The sequence below is a fragment of the Chlorocebus sabaeus genome, chromosome 11 (genome assembly GCF_047675955.1).
Source record: "Chlorocebus sabaeus isolate Y175 chromosome 11, mChlSab1.0.hap1, whole genome shotgun sequence".
NCBI lineage: Eukaryota > Metazoa > Chordata > Mammalia > Primates > Cercopithecidae > Chlorocebus > Chlorocebus sabaeus.
In genome coordinates, this window is record NC_132914.1 from 48,668,461 (window position 1) to 48,690,196 (window position 21,736).

At 43.4% G+C, this 21,736-nt stretch overlaps 1 protein-coding gene across 1 annotated transcript; it reads left to right on the forward strand.

The window, feature by feature from the left end:
- Positions 1-4,183: 4,183 nt before the first annotated feature.
- HIGD1C (HIG1 hypoxia inducible domain family member 1C) lies at positions 4,184-21,101 on the forward strand. The gene is made up of 3 exons (XM_008003238.3): positions 4,184-4,576; positions 11,106-11,240; positions 20,847-21,101. The coding sequence occupies exons 1-3, from the start codon at positions 4,414-4,416 to the stop codon at positions 20,909-20,911; spliced, it is 363 nt and encodes a 120-aa protein (XP_008001429.3). The 5' UTR covers positions 4,184-4,413; the 3' UTR covers positions 20,912-21,101.
- Positions 21,102-21,736: the final 635 nt, after the last annotated feature.

The window sequence follows — 21,736 nt, forward strand, 5'->3', positions numbered from 1 at the left end:
CTGGACCTGCTTATAGGCTGTCATGGCACTGCCCCCCCCCAACCCCGCCCTACCCCACAGTTTGGTAGACTGCCCTGATTATTTAATGATCAAATTGTCCCAGATTTCGCTATTGGAAGCCCCTTTAAGCTGGCTCCTGTTGTCTATTGATATGTCCCATTATTCTTTGAATGACTTTTTTTTTTGAGATGGAGTCTCCCTCTGTCGCCAGGCTGGAGTGCAGTGGTGTGACCTCGGCTCACTGCAACCTCTGCCTCCTAGGTTCAAGCTATCCTCCTGCCTCAGCCTCCTGAGTAGCTGGGATTACAGGCATGTGACACCCCACCTGGCTAATTTTTGTATTTTTAGTAGAGATGGGGTTTCACCATGTTGATCAGGCTGGTCTTGATCTCCTGGCCTCAAGTGACTGGCCCGTCTCGACCTTCCAAAGTGCTGGGATTAAGGTGTGGGCAGTGAGACAACACAGCCTAGGTAGCAGAATACCACCTAAGGCAGGAATGGAACATACACCTTGTCCCTTTCTGAGCCCCTTCCCCCAAAACCCCACTTACAGACACTTCTAATGTGTATTGCCAGGGCAGGTATTTCTAATCAATCATGGTTTTCTTTGTAAAGGAACCCAGACACAGTCTGCCTCATAACCCTCATCTCTGGGCTCCAAGCAGCCTCCTGTATTATAGGACTCAGAGTGAGTCCTACTCAGAGTTAGTCCTTGTATTGTAGGACTCAGAGTTAGCACATCACCTGGAGCCTACTTGGCATTCCAGCCTTAAGGACACCTCAGGGGTGACAGGACCAAGGCAGAGCCCCAGTGTAAGCAGACCTGGGTGCAGTCAAATGGGAGGGTCCAGATACCAGTGCTGACGGGCCAGGGTCTTCAACGGCCTACTTGACCTAGATGAGAATCAAACGACATGTGCTACTGGGAGAAACTGTCTCTGCTGATATAGATACTGAATGAATAACAAAGGCAGAAGAGAAAAATCAAGTATGGAGTTTGAGGTTGGCCTATGTAAACTACAGAATAAAGCAAAAACCAATTATTTTACAATACAATAAAATATAAATAAATAATCACAGTGATGGATTATAAGCCACTGAATAAAATAGGAATGCAAGAATCCAAACTGATAAACGATTAAATAGAGAAGAAAGAAAAGCTATTCCTCATTAGAACACCTACTAATAAATGGTTTTTTGTTTGTGTTCTAGATGGAGTTTCCCTCTGTCACCCAGACTGAGTGCAGTGGCACAATCTGGGCTCATTACAACCTCCACCTCCTGAGTTCAAGCGATTCTCCTGCCTCAGCCTCCCCAAGTAGCTGGGACTACAGGCACACACCACCACGCCTAGCTAATTTTTTTTGTATTTTTAGTAGAGATGAGGTTTCACCATGCTAGCCAGGCTGGTCTTGAACTCTTGACTTCAGGTGATCCATCCGCCTTGGCTTCCCAAAGTGGTGGGATTACAGGCATGAGCCACCATGCCCGGCCATAAGTGTTTTTTTTTTTTTTTTAAAGTGATATATTTAGGAAAAACACTCTTTAGCAAACTAAAATTAATGGATTCAAGCAAGGATCATCAACGGACACTGAAATTAATGGTTAAAAGTCTGACAAATAACAGGATATTTGTATAATATTAAAGTACCTATTCAGAAACTACTTATTAATTAAAAGCGGGAGAAAAAAGTGACCACAGTGGAGAACCAGGCAGACACCACGTTAATCCACATGATCAAACCAGTGGTGTGCTAGAGCCCACTCCTACCAACCCAGGAAAGGGACATTTCCCAACCTTGTGTTCCATGAAGACAGACCCTATTTAGAAACTGGCCATGGTGGGAATATTTACAACACAGAATGGGGCAATGGCAAATGCCACAGAACAGGGCAATATCTCCCCCTCCAGAGCCAACTGAGTTGTTAAACATTTATCAGCACCACACTGGATCAAAGTTAACCACCACCAGGCAATTCAACTTTCTGTGCCTCCTGACACTTCACACTAAGAAGAGCACAACATCATTTTTGTCGTATTCTGCCCAAAATGTATGACCTCAATCTAGTGAGAAAACACAGAGGGGAGTGGGGGAACACGGGACTAGATTGAGAGGCATCCTACAAAATAACTGGCAAAACATCAAGGTCGGCTGGGCACGGTGGCTCACGCCTGTAATCCCAACACTTTGGGAGGCCAAGGTGGGTGGATTACCTGAGATCAGGAATTTGAGACTAGCCTGACCAACATGGTGAAACCCCATCTCTACTAAAAATACAAAAAAATTAGCTGGGCGTGGTGACACGCTTCTGTAGTCCTAGCTACTCCGGAGGCTGAGGCAGGAGAATTGCTTGAACCCAGGAGATGGAAGTTGCAGTGAGCCAAGACTGAGCCATTACACTCCAACCTGAGCGACAAGAGTGAAACTCCGTCTCCAAAAAAAAAGCAAAAAAATCAAGGTCAAGAAAGACAAAGATGATTAAGAAGGTGTTTCAGACTAAAGGAGACTAAAGAGACAGGACAACTAAATGCAATATATGATCCTAATTGGATGCTAGATCAGAAAAAAAATTTTTTTTTGCTATTAAGGACATTATTGGGACAACTGGTGAATATAAATAAAATCTTTAGATTGAAAAACAGAATTATATCAATGTTAAATTTCTGATTTTGAACACCGTACTATGGTTATATAATAAAAGAATGCCCCAAATGCATACAAAAGTATGTGGAAGGCCTAAGTCTGCTCCTGTCAGGTGGTTCGCCAAAAATATTTTTTAAAGAAAGAAACATGTTAATAAAGGAAAATGCGGGTACCAGACACACAGTTCTTTGTACTATTCTGGGGAATTTTCTGTAAGTCTGAAATTATTTAAACATGAAGTTACAAGGGAAAAGCCATGAATGCTACCTGATCCTCTGCCCTCATCTCTAGGTCCACGTGGCTGCAGTCGGAGGGAAGTAGTGAGCAAGGCGTTCTCCGAGGTCTCAAGGGGCCCCAAGGCTACCAGGTCAGAACAGAAGCGAAGGCCACGTCCACCACCGACCCACCTCAAGAGCCACAGCCCCACTCGGGTCTCACGCGCAGGCACAGGGACTGGCCACAGGTGCAGCGACCTCACGTCTTTCCCCTGGGGGCGTGTGCAGCTCGAGGCTTTGCAGGAGGCGCACCTGCGATGGCCCCACCGCCAGGTGAGCTCAGCGGGCTCTCATCGCTTCAGCTGGAGATTCCAACTGCAGGGCGCGCACCTCCTCTGCCTAGGGCACGTTTCTGAAGGATGGCAAGAATCCTGGCCTCTGATGGCTATCTTCTCCCCTTCCCCTCCAAGCCCAGTGTTGTGACCCTGTGCCCTCTCTCCCCTCAATTTTGGGCCCAGGAGTCAGGTACTAAGACTCAGTCACAGAGAGAAGTCAGGAGCTCCCTTGTGAAGGCAGACTTAAGCAAATGCATCTTCTTCCAAAGCCTTAATGTTTTTCTTAATGTTGGCTTCGAAAGCCTAGTTTGTGGCCCAGGCTGCTACTGGTGAGTTTCTGGCAGGGTGCTGGAAATCTTGGCCAATACCAGCCGACCACTCCCCCAGCCCCCTGGGGCGTGTTTCTGGGCTTTCCCATTATCAATTAGTTGGAAATTGCACATCGTTGTGTCCTGGCCTGACAACAAACACCTGTTCTGATCTACAGCCTCTTGCTGAAGGAACACCAGGAGACAGACAGCAGGTGGTGGGGTACGCTACAGGTATTGCGCTTCTTAAGCTTATGTTTTCCGATGAAGCCTCGTTCATAGGATGAAGCCGCTGTATCTGAATTCTGGGGTGAACACAATAAGTTGCACAGGGAACAGACTCAGGTGCTGCTAAATCTGTTGTGATCATAGTTGCTTTTGCAAGTTTCTTCGTTCATCTTATGTAGACAAGCCAGGCTAGACAAGGAATCCGTTGTCTAGCATAGCAACTGGCACACAGTGGGTGCTTGGTAAGTATCTGAATGACTTTATAATGCCCTGCACATTCTGCAGAGTTGGAGTGATCATTCTGCCGATACTTGTAAATCTGGAAGTATTTTTGCCTATGTTGGCACTGCCATACTTCTTTAAAATGATACTTTAAAAAGAAACTGTTCTTCAAATACAGTGCTTGTGGAAGAAGTCCTGAGGTTCCCAGTGATCTCAAATGCTGAGCAGTGGAAAGGAGACTGAATAACAGGATTATGATCTGTGTTTTTACTCTGTATTCATGAAATCTGATTATCATTTCCTCTCTCTATGTATTTTTTTCTTATCCCCTTCCCCTGCAAAATGAAAAAATTCTGTAGTGAAAAGTGTGAAGGAAAGACAATTGTTTATTTCAGTTGAGCGGATAGGCTTATCAAACAAATGAAGACAAAAAAACACATAATCAAGAGTATGATGGGAGATGAAAAACAAATTATTTTTAATGATTCACGGCAACCACATTTATATCCTATTGTTACTAGAGAAGAAAATGTCTTCAGATAACCAGTGGTCAGCAGAAGAGGATGAAGGCCAATTATCCCGACTAATCAGGAAATCTAGAGACTCCCCCTTTGTCCCTGTAGGTAAGTACAAGCCTTGACTGGATGTGGAAACCTGTAATAACACAATGATGCCTTACCTAGTGCCACTGAGGATTGAAATGTTTCTTATAATTGAATTTTTTCAGATAATTGAAGCCAACCTCCTCTAGGCATGTGTTGAACTTTCAGAATAGTTCCTAGCACATGGTAAGCCCCCAGTAAATGTTAGCTGTTATTTGAGGCATCAAATTTTATTCTATTTTATCCATTTTGTTAGAAGTCTACCTAAAAGTATTAATTCCTAGCCAGTCAGATGGAATAGATTGAATGAATATTAACATTTCAGCCATAACTCAGGACCATCAACAGCAGCATCAGTTTATTATATTTAAAGCCTATTAGGGACTATTGAGATGCATATGTCTCTTTGTCTTGTAAGTAATCTAAACTTAAAGTTCTTACGTCTTCTGTTTATAGATTTTTCTGTTTCTTTCTTACTACTGGGCACATTAAAAACTTCTGCTTCCAGGCCGGGCGTGGTGGCTCACACCTGTAATCCCAGCACTTTGGGAGGCCGAGGTGGGAAGATTGCTTGACCTCAGGAGGTGCAGGTTGCAGTGAGCCAAGATCACACCACTGCACTTCAGCCTGGGTGACATAGTGAGACCCTTTCTCAAAAACAGCAAATAAACAAACAAACAAAAAACCAAAAACTTCTGCATCTAATGTTTTTAATGTTCTGTGACACCAGAAGTTAGATACCGAAGCTTGAAAGAAATGTGAGTCAATTCAGAGGAAAGCTCTGAGTAAAAGCCTGGACCTATCTGAACACTTGTGAGCATGAACTTTGGGGTGGTCATTTCGGCTGCTCAGTGGCCGTCTGTGTTGGCTTCCTGGTGTGCTCCAGATGTTGAGTTTGATGGCAAAATAAATTCTGGACTAAAGAAGTGATACTATAATTAGGCTGGGCACAGTGGCTCACGCCTGTAATCCCAGCACTTTGAGAGGCTGAGGCAGGTGAATCACTTGAGGTCAGGAATTCAAGACCAGCCTGGCCAACATGGTGAAACCCCATCTCTACTAAAAATACAAGAGATTGGCCGGGCGTTGTGGCACGCACCTGTAACCCCAGCTACTCAGGAGGCTGAGGCACCAGAATCACTTGAACCCGGGAGGCAGAGGTTGGGCTCAGAGCAAGACTCCATCTCAAAAAATAAAAAAGAGAGATACTATGATTAGATCACCTAGTGATCTGGACCCTTAGCTGTTTATCCTTTCCCCACACATATTTAGTATGTTTACATTTTCAACAAGTATTATGTGTATGTGGACTTAAAAAAACCCACAAAACCTAAGCACCAATATTATGTTTTAAAGTCTGAGTTTTCTCTTTCTTCTCCATGGATGTATACTGCAGCCATACCTGTTTCCTTGTGTTCATTTTGTCTGGAAACTATTAAAATAATTTACTTAAATCTGACTGACATAAGTTTGCAAAAATATTAATTCCATAAAAATGTCTAAATAGGTATGTCAGATGTTCCCATTGTTACTGTGACTCTAGCAACTTCCTGTCATTATTTACATATCAAGAAAGAATCAAATTTTACTTTACAGTAATATTCTGTTTAGAAGTTTCATTTAAGACTTGTAATAGCACCCGTAAGAAATGGAAGCAAACAATTTAATAGTGATTTATCTTCCTTAGCATTTTTAACTAAAAAAAATTCAAAAACTCAATGCTACTTGAACAGATCACTCTAATGAACAGAGATTAATTAATGAACAGAGACAAAGAGACATATGCACCACTGTGCCTGTTGTACATTAAATTATTTTTCCAGAGACATTTAGGTGATTAAAGTGGAAAGATAAAAGTGTTTCCAGTTAAATTCAATTACAAACAAACTAGAGACACTATATGGAAAACAGTAAAGGTTCTGACTTTAATCTCTAAAAGAAACAAAACCAATTTAAGTAAGAACAGAACTTTCATTTGATTAAGGGAAGAGAGCCAAGTTTTTGCTAAAAAATAAATAATGATAAAATTTGGTAGGCTGGGCACGGTGGCTCACGCCTGTAATCCCAACACTTTGGTAGGCCAAGGTGGGTGGATCGCTTGAAATCAGGAGTTTGAGACCAGCCTGGCCAATGTGGTGAAACCCTGTCTCTACTAAAAATACAAAAATTAGCTGGGCGTGGTGGCGGGCGCCTGTAGTCCCAGCTCCTCAGGAGGCTGAAGCAGGAGAATCACTTGAACTCAGGAAGTGAAGGTTGCAGTGAGCCAAGATCACGCCACTGCACTCCAGCCTGGCAACAGAGTGAGACTCTATCTTAGAAAAAAAAAATTGAATATATATCATTGAATAATTTGTTTAGCTGTTTTTTAACACTATCTACTATGTGTATTTCCCTGCTACAGGATGGAGGGTCCTATGCAGGTAATTTATAAAACATTTTTTATTGGTTATCTTAAGCAACTTCCATCATTATAAACACATTTGCATTTTTCAAAATCATCTTACAATCACTGTTAAGGTCTCTGTATGCATTATATCTATTTAAAGTATGTGCTGACAGATTATTTGGCTTTGCTTGTTTCACCTAACATATGTACATTTCTGTGTTTTAATACTCCCTACTCTTATTTATTTTTATAGCAATGGCAGTTTTTCTTCTGTTTGGGCCATTTGGTTATTTGGGTTTTCCTCAAACATAGTGTAACCCTGAACATCTTTGTGTCATTTTCTTGATTTTTCTTTTGGTTACTTCCTTGGAGTATGTTCCCAGAAGTAGAATTTCCAGAGCAGGAAGCATGTTCAGTTTAATATCATTTGTCATATATTTCCAGAGTTCTTTCCAGAAGGACTTGGCCGAACTGACAGAGCTTTCAGGGTTTTACCTGTTTCCTCATGTGTCTACCATCATCAATTTTTTTTTTTTTTTTTTTTTTTTTTTTGCTGTTTTTATGTCTGTAGCACATTAGTCATTTTTATTTCATTTATTGTGAATCAGCTTATAATGTAATGATTTACTGATTCTTATTTCCATTTATTAAATGGATCATGAAAGAAGAAATATATCCTTACCCACCCATAGACACGCATATGCCAACATAGTTATTCCAAATATGCTATCCACATAAAAATAACTTGCTTTTTTTTTTTTTTTTTTTTTTTTTTAAGACACAGTTTCCCTTTGCCGCCCAGGCTGGAGTGCAATGGCGCAATCCTGGCTCACTGCAACCTCCACCTCCTGATCTCAAGCAATTCTCGTGCTTCAGCTTCCTAAGTAGGCATGCACCACCATGCCTGGCTAATTTTTGTATTTTTAGTAGAGACAGGGTTTTACCATGTTGACCAAGCTGGTCTCAAACTCCTGACGTCAAGTGATCCACCAGTCTCAGCCTCCCAAAGTTCTGAGATTACAGGAATAAGCCACCATGCCCAGCCTGCATTTCTTTTTTTAATTGACCCTTACATTTAGATTAAAATTTGCGTTTCTATTTACTAACAACAAGCATATGGAAACTGAAACTAAAAGCATAATGCTGACCAGACGTGGTGGCACTCGCCTATAATCCCAGCACTTTGAGAGGCCAAGGTGGGCAACCACCTGAGGTCAGGAGTTCGAGACCAGCCTGGCCAACATGGCAAAACCCTGTGTCTACTAAAAATACAAAAATTAGCCAGGCGTGGTGGCACACACCTGTAATCCCAGCTACTCAAGAGGCTGAGATAGGAGAATCGCTAGAACCTTGGAGGTGGGAGTTGCAGTGAGCCAAGACCACGCCACTGCACTTCAGCCTGGGCAAAAGAGTGAGACTCTGTTTCAAGAAAAAAAAAAAAAAAATGGAGAGACCACTGTGTTCATGAATTGGAGGGGTGTGTGTGTATGTGTGTGTGTGTGTAGTAGAGGCAGGGTTTTACCATTTTGGCCAGGCTGGTCCCGAACTCTTGACCTCAAGTGATACTCCTGCCTTGCCCTACCAAAGTGCTGGCATTACAGGCATGAGCTACCGCGCCTGACCCTGTGTTCATGAATTGGAAAGCACAGTATATTAGTAAAGACGTCAATTCTCCCCAAGTTTATCTATAGGCTTAATGTAGTTCCTGTCAAAACCCCAGCAAGGTTTTTGGTAGACATAGACAAACTTATTCTAAATCTTATATGGAAAGGCACAAGTCCTAGAAACGCTAAAATAATCCTTTTTAAAAAAAGACAAAGTGGAAAGAATCACTCTGGCTGATACTAAGGCTGACTATATCGCTACAGTAATCAACACAGTGTGGTACTGATGGAAGGTCAGATGTATAGATCAATGGGAAAGAAGAGAGAACCCAAAAAATAGGCCGGGCACAGTGGCTTATGCCTGTAATCCCAGCACTGCAGGAGGCTGTGGTGGGCGGATCACTTGGGGCCAGGAGTTCAAGGCCAGCCTGACCAACATAGTGAGACATCATCTCTACTAAAAATACAAAAGTTGGCCAGGTGTGGTGGTGCACGCCTGTAATCCCAGCTACTAGGGAGGCTGAGGCACGAGAATCACTAGAACCCAGGAGGCAGAAGTTGCAGTGAGCTGAGATCGCATCACTGCACTCCAGCCTAGGTGACAGAGCAAGACTCTGTCTCAAAAGAAAAACAAACAAAAAAAAGACACACACTTTTACTGTGCAAATGTTTTCTCACTGTGTATTTTGTCCTAGTCGTATTCTATTACCTCTACCATATCCTCTTTTTTCTTTCTTTTCTTGAGACAGAGTTTTGCTCTTTTTGTGCAGGCTAGACTGCAATGGTCCAATCTCGGCTCACCACAACCTCCACCTCCCAGGTTCAAGCGATTCTCCTGCCTCAGCCTCCTGAGTAGCTGGGATTACAGGCATGTGCCACCACGCCTGGCTAATTTTGTATTTTTCGTAGAGACAGGGTTTCTCCACGTTGGTCAGGCTGGTCTCCAACTCCTGACCTCAGGTGATCCGCCTGCCTCGGCCTCCCAAAGTGCTGGGATTACAGGCGTGAGCCACTGTGCCTGGCCCCATATCCTCTTATAGATGTTATAAATACACCATTCTATTTTCTTCAGTTTTTGTTGTTGTATTTTTATTTTGTTTTACATTTAACTCTTACTTATCCAAAAATTGTTTTCAGGGTCTAGTGAGAAATACAAATCCAAGTTAGTTCTTCTCTATACCAATAAGTTGTACTTATGGCATTTATTAAATTATTCCAGTATCCGGGTTTTTTGTTATTGTTGCTTTGTTTTTTATTTTGAAATGAAGTCTTGCTCTGTCACTCAGGCTGTAGTGCAGTGGTGCAATCTCAGTTCACTGCAACCTCCGCCTTCCGGGTTCAAGTGATTCCCCTGCCTCAGCCTCCCAAGCAGCTGGGATTACAGGCACGCACCATCATGCCTCACTAATTTTTTGTATTTTTAGTAGAGATGGGGTTTCACCGTGTTGGCCAGGCTGGTCTTGAACTCCTGACCTCAAGTGGTCCACCTGCCTCAACCTCCCAAAGTGCTGGGATTACAGGCGTGAGCCACCATACCTGGCCCAGTATCTGTTATCTGGCTATTTTTGTTTTGTCATGCATTAAGTTCTCAGTGTTTTAAATCTTTTTCTAGAATCTTTCCTATTTAGTTGATGAGTTCTTTGTTTCAGCACCAGTTACATAGAATCTTAGTTGTCACAGCAGTATATTCACCCTTTGACATTTGTAGGAAATACAGAAATATTTGTATGGGCTTCTGAACTTTTCTAAAATCACAGTTCTTGCCAGAATTATGCTTCTCGCGCATATATTCATACCTTTTCATCTCTCACTAAAGTTTATGATTTCACTTTATATACAAGAACAAGTTTTTTCTCACTCTACTGGGTTTACTCCTTATTTGGTTACAGGAAGAGACGAGTCAAGCCAAACACTCAAAAGCTGTGGGCACTGAGATGTTGGGTTAGTTCACTTACTGGCTAAGTGACTTGCCACAGATAATAACGTTGTAGCATGCACAGTTTGAAATCATTCCTCAGGAAATTACAAATGACTAGACAAGTTATTACACTGTATGGTTCTAATTTTCCTAGGAAGAGTCAAAACTGCAAATATTGGACCCAAGAATATTAAGGGCTCATTTTAAAGTCTGGTAGATCAAATCCAGCTTGGTTCTTTGAAAAATGTTCTTTGCTGAAGTCTTTCCTGCTTATCTTCCAGGTTCTTATCCTGTAGACATTCTTTCATTTAACTCTAAGCACTTGAAAATTCTTGCCTGCTGTGTACTTAACCCATACATTTTTTTTTTTCTAGAGACAGGGTCTCACTCTGTCACCCAGGCTGGAGTGCAGTGGTGCAATCATAGCTTACTGATGCCTTGAACTCCTGGGCTCAAGGGATCCTCCTGCCTCAGTCTCCTGAGTAGCTGGGACTACAGATGTGTATCATCATGTGTGGCTGATTTTTTATTTTTTGTAGAGATGGGGTCTTGCTATGTTGCCCAGGCTGTTTTCAAACTCCTGGTCTCACACGATGCTCTTGCCCCAGCCTTCCAAATAACCCATACTTTTAAAATTCACAGGTATAGCAGGCTTTGTGTCTGTGGTGTCCTATGGTCTTTACAAGTTAAAGTACAGAAGAGATCAGAAAGTGTCAATTCATCTTATTCACATGAGAGTTGCTGCCCAAGGATTTGTTGTCGGAGCTGTGACTCTAGGTAACCTGCTTAATTTGTATCTTATGTTCAGCTGTCTTTGAGAGTGTATTTATTTTATTCATTCACAGTAGAAGATGAATATTGGGTCACAATGATATAATGAGAGGGGGGTAGGAAAGACTCATCTTCCCTTAGTTGAGGTTGTGGCCCAGTTGTGCGCTTAATTTTTTATGATTGCAGCTGACAAAAACTGACAAAGCCCGTGGTAGACAACTAGGGCAACGGGCTGTTCTTCTCTTTAGTGAAGGGAGTGGTGAATAGTTCCTATCCTATAACTCAAGAGCAGCAGTTACAGATGGATCACAGCCTATATTGTGGCCGTGAGCCCCATCTCACGGCTAAGAGCAGCGATCATATTTCCCAGCCCATCTGAACAGCAAATGTAGTTATTAGTTTAACTAGGAAGAAGACATTTTTAGAGCCCACAAATCTCAACTGCCTTCTTCTTTCCTTCCAAGTTTCAGCAATAGGCAAATCTATTTTTATTAGTCCATAAATTAAGCAAGACCTACCAGTCAAATCCAAAGAAAAGGTATAAAATTGTCTTCATTAATTCAGGTTATACCCACAGCTAAATCAGATAGTTCTAACAAGAAGTCCATTTTAGGACCTAAAGTAATCTAAATTTGTTTGTTCTACATTAATGAGAACAGGTCACAATATTCTTAGGTGCCCTTCATGCTGTGCAGAGTAGAGTCATCCTGCCTAGGTTGGAGATGATAGAATGATGGGCAGGGGGCTTGCAAGGAAAGTTATATGGTAATAATCTTATTACTGTGAGCCGTAATGTGCTCCAAATACAGGAAGGCTCACTGCAAAGTTACAGTCCTCCTTTTCATCATTCAGCAAACATTTATTGAATGCCTGCTATGTGCCAGACACTGTTGAGAAATATGACTCAGTCCCTACCCTTAAACAGTTTAGTCTCCTTAGAAAGACAGACCAAGAAAGAAAGAAGACAATATAAAGTTATAGATGCCATAACAGAAATAGCACAGGCTGGCCAGGCGCAGTGGCTCACACCTGTGATCCCACCACTTTGGGAGGCCGAGGCGGGTGGATCACCTGAGGTAAGGAGTTTGATACCAGCCTGGCTGACATGGCGAAACCCCATCTCTACTAAAAAAAAATACACACACACACACAAATAGCTGGGTGTGGTGGCACATGCCTGCAATCCCAGCTACTTGGGAGGCTGAGGCAGGAGAATCGCCTGAATCTGGGAGACGGAGTTTGCAGTGAGCTGAGATCATGCCATTGCACTCCAGCCTGGGCAATGTGAGTGAAACTCCATCTAAAAAAAAGCCAGGCGTGGTGGCTTATGTCTGTAATCCCAACACTTTGGAAGGCCAAGGCAGGAGGATCACTTGAGGTCAGGAGTTCGAGACCAGCCAGGCCAACATGGTGAAATCCCATCTTTACTAAAAATACAAAAATTAGCCAGGTGTGATGGTGGGCGCCTGTAGTTGCAGCTACTTGGGAGGCTGAGGCAGGAGAATCACTTGAACCCGGGAGGCAGAGGTTGCAGTGAGTCGAGATCATGCCACTGCATTCCAGCCTGGGCGTCAGAGCAAGACTTCGTCTCAAAAAAAGAAAAAAGAAACAGGACAGGTTGCTATGGAAGCACAAACACAAGGGAGTGGTATTTAACTAGGGCTGGGAGGCCAGAGGAGGCTTCTCTAAGGATGTAAACCATGTACTGAACCAAGAATAAGGAGGAATTAACTAAGCAGAGAAGGACCTCAGGATTCTAGGCAGGGGAAAAAAAAAAAGGCACAGAGGCCGGGCGCGGTGGCTCATGTCTGTAATCCCAGCACTTTGGGAAGCCGAGACGGGCGGATCACGAGGTCAGGAGATCGAGACCATCCTGGTGAAACACAGTGAAACCCCGTCTCTACTAAAAAATACAAAAAAAAAAAAAAAAAAAAACTAGCCGGGCGTGGTGGCAGGTGCCTGTAGTCCCAGCTACTTGGGAGGCTGAGGCAGGAGAATGGCGTAAACCCGGGAGGCGGAGCTTGCAGTGAGCTGAGATCTGGCCACTGCAGTCCAGCCTGGGCGACAGAGCGAGACTCCATCTCAAAAAAACAAAACAAAACAAAAAAAGGCACAGAAGCATGGCGTGTAAGTGGAACTCTACATAGCTTGGTAGGCGAATCAGTGTTTGATGAGAAAAGCAAAACTACTAGTAGTAATGTTTAATCAGGGATTTATTACAGGTATTTGAACTTATATAATTATGAGGCTCTTGCTTATGAATCTGGAGCTTGGGCCTGAAGTGAGCAGGGAAAGGAATTAGAAAAGAAAGGAAAGTAGGTCAGGCGCAGTGGCTCACACCTGTAATCCCAGCACTTTGGAAGGCTGATACAGGTGGATCACAGATCAGGAGTTCAAGACCAGCCTGGCCAACATGGTGAAATCCCATCTCTACTTAAAATACAAAAATAAGCCAGGAGTAGTGGTGCATGCCTGTAATCCCAGCTACTTAGGAGGTTGAAGCAGGAGAATTGCTTGAACCTGGTAAGTGGAGGCTGCAGTGAACCAAGACCACGCTACTGCACTCCAGCCTTGGTGAAAGGGCAAAACTCCATCTCAAAAAAAAAAAAAACCACACAGAAAAGAAAAGAAAGGAAAGTAGAAGCAAGGAAAATCCAGAACCTGCAAAGATGAGCTAGAACAATACACAGGACAGACTGGAATCCTTGTGGGTTTTCAGCCATCTCCAAGCCTCCACATTCACTGATGGAGATGAAATATAGAAAACGCCAATGCCTTTCATTCTGGAGCTGGCAAAGGGGTCAGGGAAGGTGCAGGAGAAAATTCAGCAGGAGCCATAGTGGCTGTGCTCGTGATTGCTGACCCCTGCCAATAAAGTGAGCCAGCACATGAGCAAAACTGTACTGCAACAGTGTCTTCCAGACACAAGGAGAATTTGACTGCTGCATCATTTCCACCTTATAAATCTCATGCAGGATGTCTCTTTTGCACTAACCCTGGTAAAAAAAGGAAAGGAATTCTGGAAAATGCAGTTACAGGCTACTTCAGTTGACATAATACAAGCCTACCACTGTCCAGCCCTTGTCAACTTGACATCCATATATACCTCTTTTAATTACCCTTAACTTCCAAATAAAGACAGTGGCAAAATCAGCCACCCCCTGTGTATCCAAAAGCATGCTAGTTCTCTCCCAAAAGAGGATACAGAATCCCTTCACACATCTTTGGATGATGCTGATTCCTCTTTGAGCTGAATCACATTCTCCTTTGATATCCTGTGACTTAAATCCTGAGATATAAGGTTGAATCCTATTAACACTTCTTATGTTAGATGATAGGTAAACGGAAGTGGGGAATAGAAAAAAACTTGGCTAAACACAAATGCATCCATATCAAAATAAGGAAGAAACACTCCTAAATATCACAGTCTGTTTCTGCAGCTGGTCAGATGGTCATAGCTAGCATTATATCTATATTCGTCCACTACACATTTCATATCCCTTTTGCTTTCAGCAAGTACCTTGGCTACTCATGGTTATTTCACTGGTGGGGTGACCCAAACCTTCATTCCTTCATGCCTAACCTGGATTACTAGGCATCCTGCCTGTGTTGGATTTAGTTTTCCATTGTCTTCCATCACAGGACATGGGAGTACCAAGAAGTGCCCTAAAAGATATAATGCATTCCAATTTCCCCTTGATATTCAGGTCAAATTAATACAATGAACTAAAGTGATGTCCTGTATGATGAAGAAATGATCAAGGACCCTGCAGACTAGATTATGACATAGGGCTGGAGAGTTCACAGAGCCCTGAGATTAGGCAGTGAAAGCATACTGTGGGCCCTGCCAGGTGAAAGCAAATGCTTCTGATTATCTTTAATAAAAGACATACAGAAAAAAGCACTCAACCAGATTAACCAAAAAGCAGATGTTATGTTGATTTGCTCCAGCAACAAAACCACATCTGGATAAGCAGAGTGACCACCTGATTAAGTTTATAGGAATAGTATCATTCTCCAAGATCCATCTGTCTTCTGCCAAATAGGCAAACTAAATGGGGATGTTTTAGGAATCACCACTCTGGTATCATTTTTCCAAATCTTTTTGTAGAGAAAGGGTCTCACTATGTTGCCCAAGCTCAAACTTCTGACCTCAAGCAATCCTCCTGCCTTGGCCTCCCAAAGTGTTGGAATTACAGGCATGATCCATTGCACATAGCCACTCTGGCATCTTTGAAGTCCTTGATGATGGCACTAATCTCTACAGTCCCTCTAGGAATAGAGTAATGCTTTTGTTTTACGTTTGTGGTTTTTTTTGTTTTTGTTTTTTGAGACAGGGTCTTGCTCTGTTACCCAAGTTGGAGTATAATGGCATGATCATGGCTCACTACAGCCCCAAACTCCTGGGTTCAAGCAATCCATCCACCTCAGTCTCTTGAGTAGCTGGGACTACATGTGTGCACCACCATGCCTGGCTAATTTTTAATTTTTTTTTTTTTTTGTAGAAATGAAGTCTTGCTACGTTGCCCAGGCTGGTCTTCACCTCATGGGCTCAAGTGATCCTCCCACTTCAGCCTCCCAAAGTGCTGGGATTATAGATGTCAGTCACCGTGCCCAGCCACTGGTTTACTATTTTTCCTTCCACTTGGCTTTTCCTACTATAACAGCCCTTACTTTGCAGGTCAGGGGATCAGTGTAAGAATTCTGACAGTTGATGAGTATGTCTATTCCAATTACACATTTCAGAACTGAGGAATAACAGATAGTGGGTTCAGAGACCCACCAGGCTTGACTATGAAGAAGACCCACAGCAAAACTCCATTAACCACCTGACCGCCGTAAACCCCCACTTTGACTGGTAGGCCACGCTAATTCTACCAAAGTAGAGATTAGTGTCAATTCAGAACTAGGATTCAAAAATCCCCCATAAACGTGATTATTTTCCCTTCGTTGGTGAACAGGTGCCCTGGTAAATGAGCACAGGTCCCCTTTGGGGAAGGCTAGAAGGAAGACTTATAGTATATATATTTTTGTCTGTCGAACTGGGTCTTTCCTTAAGGGGATCTGGCTCCCTCTTCATCCAAGGGATTTCTGGGCCTGTGAAAATGACTCAATTCTAGGAACTGAGTCAGTTCCTTGGCTCTTTATTGTGGTGACTTGAGTTAGACTTTTATTCACCAAACCTAGAGCTTTTCTGCTTCTGCCCATAACTTTCAGTTCTAGGGACACTATAATCAGTTAGCCAATGCCAAAGATCTCTGTGGCTTACTTACACTATTCTGATGATACTTAGGCTTTGCTGCCCATCACAGCAATCATGCTTTCCTTGTCTTTGTCAATCAAATGCTACCACTTGACCCGCATAGCCTCAGGATCCCATCATCCCCATTGAATTTAGGGAGCCCAGCGGTTCGCACTGTCATTTCTGGCACACAGAGAACAGTCACCACAGGACTCTTGCCAGCGCTACCCTGACAAATGTCTTTCTCACAGCCTTAGTTTAAGGTGTGGGGAAGCAGGATAAATCCCCCTAACATACCTACCTCTGTGGCAGTTTCTGAACCTCAGCGCTACTGACATTTTGGGCTGGATTATTCTTGTTGTGGAGGATCGTCCCATGCATTGCAAGATGCTTAGCAGCATCCCTAGTCTCCACCCACGAGAGGCCAGTAGAATTTCCTCTCACCTCCACACCCTCAGTTGTGACAACCAAAAATATCTCCAGACACTACCAGATTTCCCAGGGGAACAAAACTGCCCCTGGTGGAGAACCCTTACTCTACCAAGGAAGTGCTGGCATTTCAATTTCATTTAGTGGAGATCACCTTTTGGTCCAAGTTTCGGTCATTCTCAGACAGGACAGAAGGATTGCTTCCATTGGCAGAGGAGTCTCACTAAAATGTTAAGTGTTCAAAGACCCATTTCATTGACATCTGCCACATCTTCCCAATTTTCAGTGTCCCACTACTTCTAAAGCAATGGTTTAACTTTAACAGAAGTGACTCTGTGAGGTTGGGGATTGAATTTGTACTGTGATGAGCCACTCACAGGATTCGGGAGGCTGAGGTGAGTAGATCACTTGAAGTCAGGAGTTCGAGACTAGCCTGGCCAACATGGTGAAACCCCATCTCTGCTTAAAATCCAAAAATTAGCCGGGCATGGTGGCACGTGCCTGTAATCCCAGCTACTTGGGAGGCTAAGGCAGAATCACTTGAACCCAGGAGGCAGAGGTTGCAGTAAGCCAAGATCGCACCACTGCACTTCAGCTTGGGTGACAGAGAGAGAAAAAAGAGAAATAGGGTCTTGCTTTGTCCCCCAGGGTGAAGTACAGTGGTGCGATCACGGCTCACTGCAGCCTCAAACTCCTGGGCTCAAGAGATCCTCCTGCCTGCCTCAGTCCCACATAGCTGGGACTACAGGTAAGCATCATCATGTCTGGCTAATTTTTAAATTTTTTGTAGAGGTGGGATCTCCCTATGTTGCCCAGGCAAGTCTCAAATTCCTAGGCTCAAATGGTCCACCTGCCTCAGCCTCTCAAAGTGCTGGGATTATGGGCACGAGCTACCAGGCCCGGCCTTTATTTTTTGTAGAAATAAGGGTCTCACTTCATTGCCCAAGCTGGTCTCGAACTCCTGACCTCAAGCAATCCTCCCACCTCAGCCTCCCAAAGTGCTGGTTTGACAGGCATAAGCCACTACGCCTGACCTAATGGGTGATAATTTAAGAAACTATTTTGCTACTACATGCCATGGACTGTTAGCATCCTCTTTATAACTGAAAACATGGTCATTAATGCCTTTAAATCTAAACAGATCAGAGAACCAATTGCAGATAACCCAGAACCACTTCAGAGAAGCTATCATCCTGGTTCTGTTCCTCTGGAAGCACTTATAATTCCAAACTGTATCAGTCAAGATTCAGACAAGCAAAACTACCAGTAGTGATATATAAAAAGCAATTTAGGCTGGGCATGATGGCTCACACCTGTAATCTCAGCATTCTGGGAGTCCAAGGCAGGAGAATCACTTGAGCCCGGGAGTTTGAGACCAGTCTGGGCAACATGGCAAATACCCTGTCTCTACAAAAAATTAAAAAGTTAGCCAGGCAAGTCGCATGCACCTGTGGTCCCAGCTACTCGTAAGGCTAAGATGAGAGGATGGCTTGAGCCCAGGAGGTCAAGGCTGCAGTGAGCCTTGCTCACACCACTGCACTCCAGCCTTGGCCACAGAGCGAGGCATTGTCCAAATAATAATAGTAATCATAAAAGAAGAAGGAGGAGGAGGAGGAAGAACGGGAGGAGGAGGAGAATGAGCAGGAGAATGGAGGAGGAGAATAAGGGATTAGAGAGATATGACCAAACATTTTTGGAGTTGGCTAAACAGTTTATGTGAAGCTGTTGCTTATGTTTCTAATACTGGGGACTGAAGTCAGTAAGGTAACAGTTGGGAAGGAAAGATAAACTGGAATCTGCAAGGATGAGCTAGAACCCAAAAAGACAGAAGAGAACTTGAGTCAGACTCACTGCCTCCCAGCTTTCCGTAATCTCCACTCCAGTTCCACCAATTCTCTTTTTTTGAGGGGGGAGACAGGGTCTTGCTCTGTCATCTGGGCTGGACTGCAGTGGCATGATCACAGTTCACTGCAACCTCAAACTCGTGGGCTCAATTGATACTCCCACCTCAGCTTCCCTAGTAGCTGGGACTACAGGCATGCACCACCATGCCCAGCTAATTTGTTTGTTTTGAGATGGAGTCTCACTCTGTCCACCCAGGCTGGAGTGCAATGACGCAATCTCAGCTCACTGCAACATCCACCTCCAGGTTCAAGCGATTCTCCTCACTCAGCCTCCTGAGTAGCTGGGATTACAGGCGCCCACCACTATACCTGTCTAATTTTTGTATTTTTAGCAGAGATGGGGTTTCACCATGTTGGCCAGGCTGGTCTCAAACTCCTGACCTCAAGTGATCCACCCGCCTTGGCCTCCCAAAGTGCTGGGATTACAGGCATGAATGAGCCACTGTGCCCCGCCCTAATTTTTTAATTTTTTTGTAGAGATGGGTCTCGCTATTTTGACGAGGCTGGTCTCTAACTCCTGACCTCAAGTGATCCTCCTCCCTTGGCCTTCCAAAGTGGTGGGATTACAGGCATGAGCCCCCACCACCCACCTGTGTTTATATTGTTTATAAATAAATGCACAGTTTGGCTGGGCATGGTGGCTCACGCCTATTAATCCTAGCAATTTGGGAGGCCGAGGTGGGTGGATCACCTGAGGTCAGGAGTTCAAGACCAGCCGGGCCAACATGGTGAAACCCCATCTCTACCAAAAATACAAAATTAGCTGGGTGTGGTGGCGTGCGCCTATAATCCCAGCTACTAGGGAGGCTGAGACAGGAGAATTGCTTGAATCTGGGAGGCAGAGGCTGCAGTGAGCCAAGATCGCCCCACTGCACTCCAGCCTGGGCGAGACAGAGAGACTCCATCTCAAAAACATAAAATAAGTAAATAAATACACATTTTGAGAGGCATGTTCAACATATTTACTTAGGTAAATTTAGAAAGTTTAGAGACCACCTACCTGTGCAATGTAGAAATCTCATACGTAAGGCCAGGCACAGTGGCTCACACCTGTAATGCCAGCACTTTGGGAAGCCAAGGCAGGCAGACCACCTGAGGTCAGGAGTTCAAGACTGGCCTGGCCAACATGGCAAAACCCTGTCTCTACTCAAAATACAAAAATTAGCTGGGCATGGTGGCAGGCGCCTGTAATCCCAGCTACTCGGGAGGCTGAGGCAGGAGAATCGCTTGAACCTGGGAAGCAGAGGTTGCAGTGAGCTAAGATCATGCCATTGTACCACTACAGCCTGGGTGACAAGAGCAAGACTCCATCTCAAAACAAAAAAACCCAAAATGTCATACGTACAATAATGAATATATGGGTTTCACACTCAGAAGAGGGATCTAATTTCAAGATCTGATGCCTTCATAACTGAGATGGGTATAGGCTGGTGGTGGTGGTATGTGAGTTGTAGTTTAAATCTGTAACTCCCTAACTTGCTTTTGAGTGTGCACATTTGCTGACATCCTTGGAACTCACTAAAGCAGCTCCTCTCTTTCTTACCCTATTCCTCCTGGCTACTTCCCCCTTTCTGCATGCCCCCGGACTCTGTGGAAGCCATACAGACCATCTGTCTAAACTCACAGGCAATTCACCCACTAGATCATAAATCCCTAGAAGCAGGAAGTCGATCCATTCACCATTTGTTTTCCTCGGGATACCGAGTACAAGTAGAGACTGAATAAATGTTTGCTAATTGAGATGACTACTATTTTTATCTTAACATCTGGTCAAATTTTCCCACTTTCCTAACATTTCACCAATATTTTGGTGGCACAATAACATCATAAATTTAAGTTGATATTGATTTTAAAGGGCTCCTAGAGTTTTTTTTCTAGAGTTACTTGTATGATCCAAACCAAAAACTCATAGGAAGGAGGGCCTTTGTTTGTTTCTGTTTAAATTGTGGGCTAGTTTCATAAAAATACAACAAGTGGAAGAAATTCAGTGTTTGTTTCCCATGGATACTCAATTGATATACATCCTTCTTTTTCTAGGTGTTCTCTATTCTATGTATAAGGATCACATTAGACCTCGATTCTTCAGTGAGTCCAAAAAATGAAGCTATGTGCTGGAAGCAAGAAAGACAAGAAGCTTCTGAAAACTATTTATTATGAAGAGTAAATTTTCAATATGTAGCCAATTTTACTACAGAAGTGTTACAGAATGCTCATAGCCTTTGTATTTCAAGTCTCAATGTTTTAAGAAGTTGATTTCCAGATCAACAATCATAAACAGTCAACTCAGATATCCTGTGTTGATGTCTTTCAGAACCTAGGGCATGATTTTCTGACTTAATTTTTTAAAATTTTGTAGTTAGTGGCAGAACATAATCTGCCACTAATCTGTCAAACTAATGATAATCTGCCAAACCAATCTAAAAAGTTAAGAGTTATACAATGGTTACAGAAGACTTCTCTTTTCTCTTTTTTTTAGATGGAGTCTTACTCTATTGCCCAGGCTAGAGTGCAGTGGTGTAATCTCGACTCACTGCAACCTCCGCCTCTCAGGTTCAAGTGATCCTCCTGACTCAGCCTCCCGAGTAGCTGGGATTACAGGCGCCCACCACCACACCCAGCTAATTTTTGTATTTTTAGTAGAGATGGGGTTTCACCATGTTGGCCAGGCTGGTCTCAAACTCCTGACTTCATGTGATTCGTCCACCTTGGCCTCCCAAAGTGCTGGGATTACAGATGTGAGCCACTGCGCCCAGCCACAGACTTTTCTATATCCATGTTAAATGTGACACCCTATTCAAGACTTAATTCTCCCCAAATAGGGCAAAGTAATTACGGTTTCATAAACTCCTTTTTAGAATGGGTAATAATTACATCAGAGGAGAATGGTCATGTTGTTACATAAAGTTGGTTCACCACTTTATATCTCA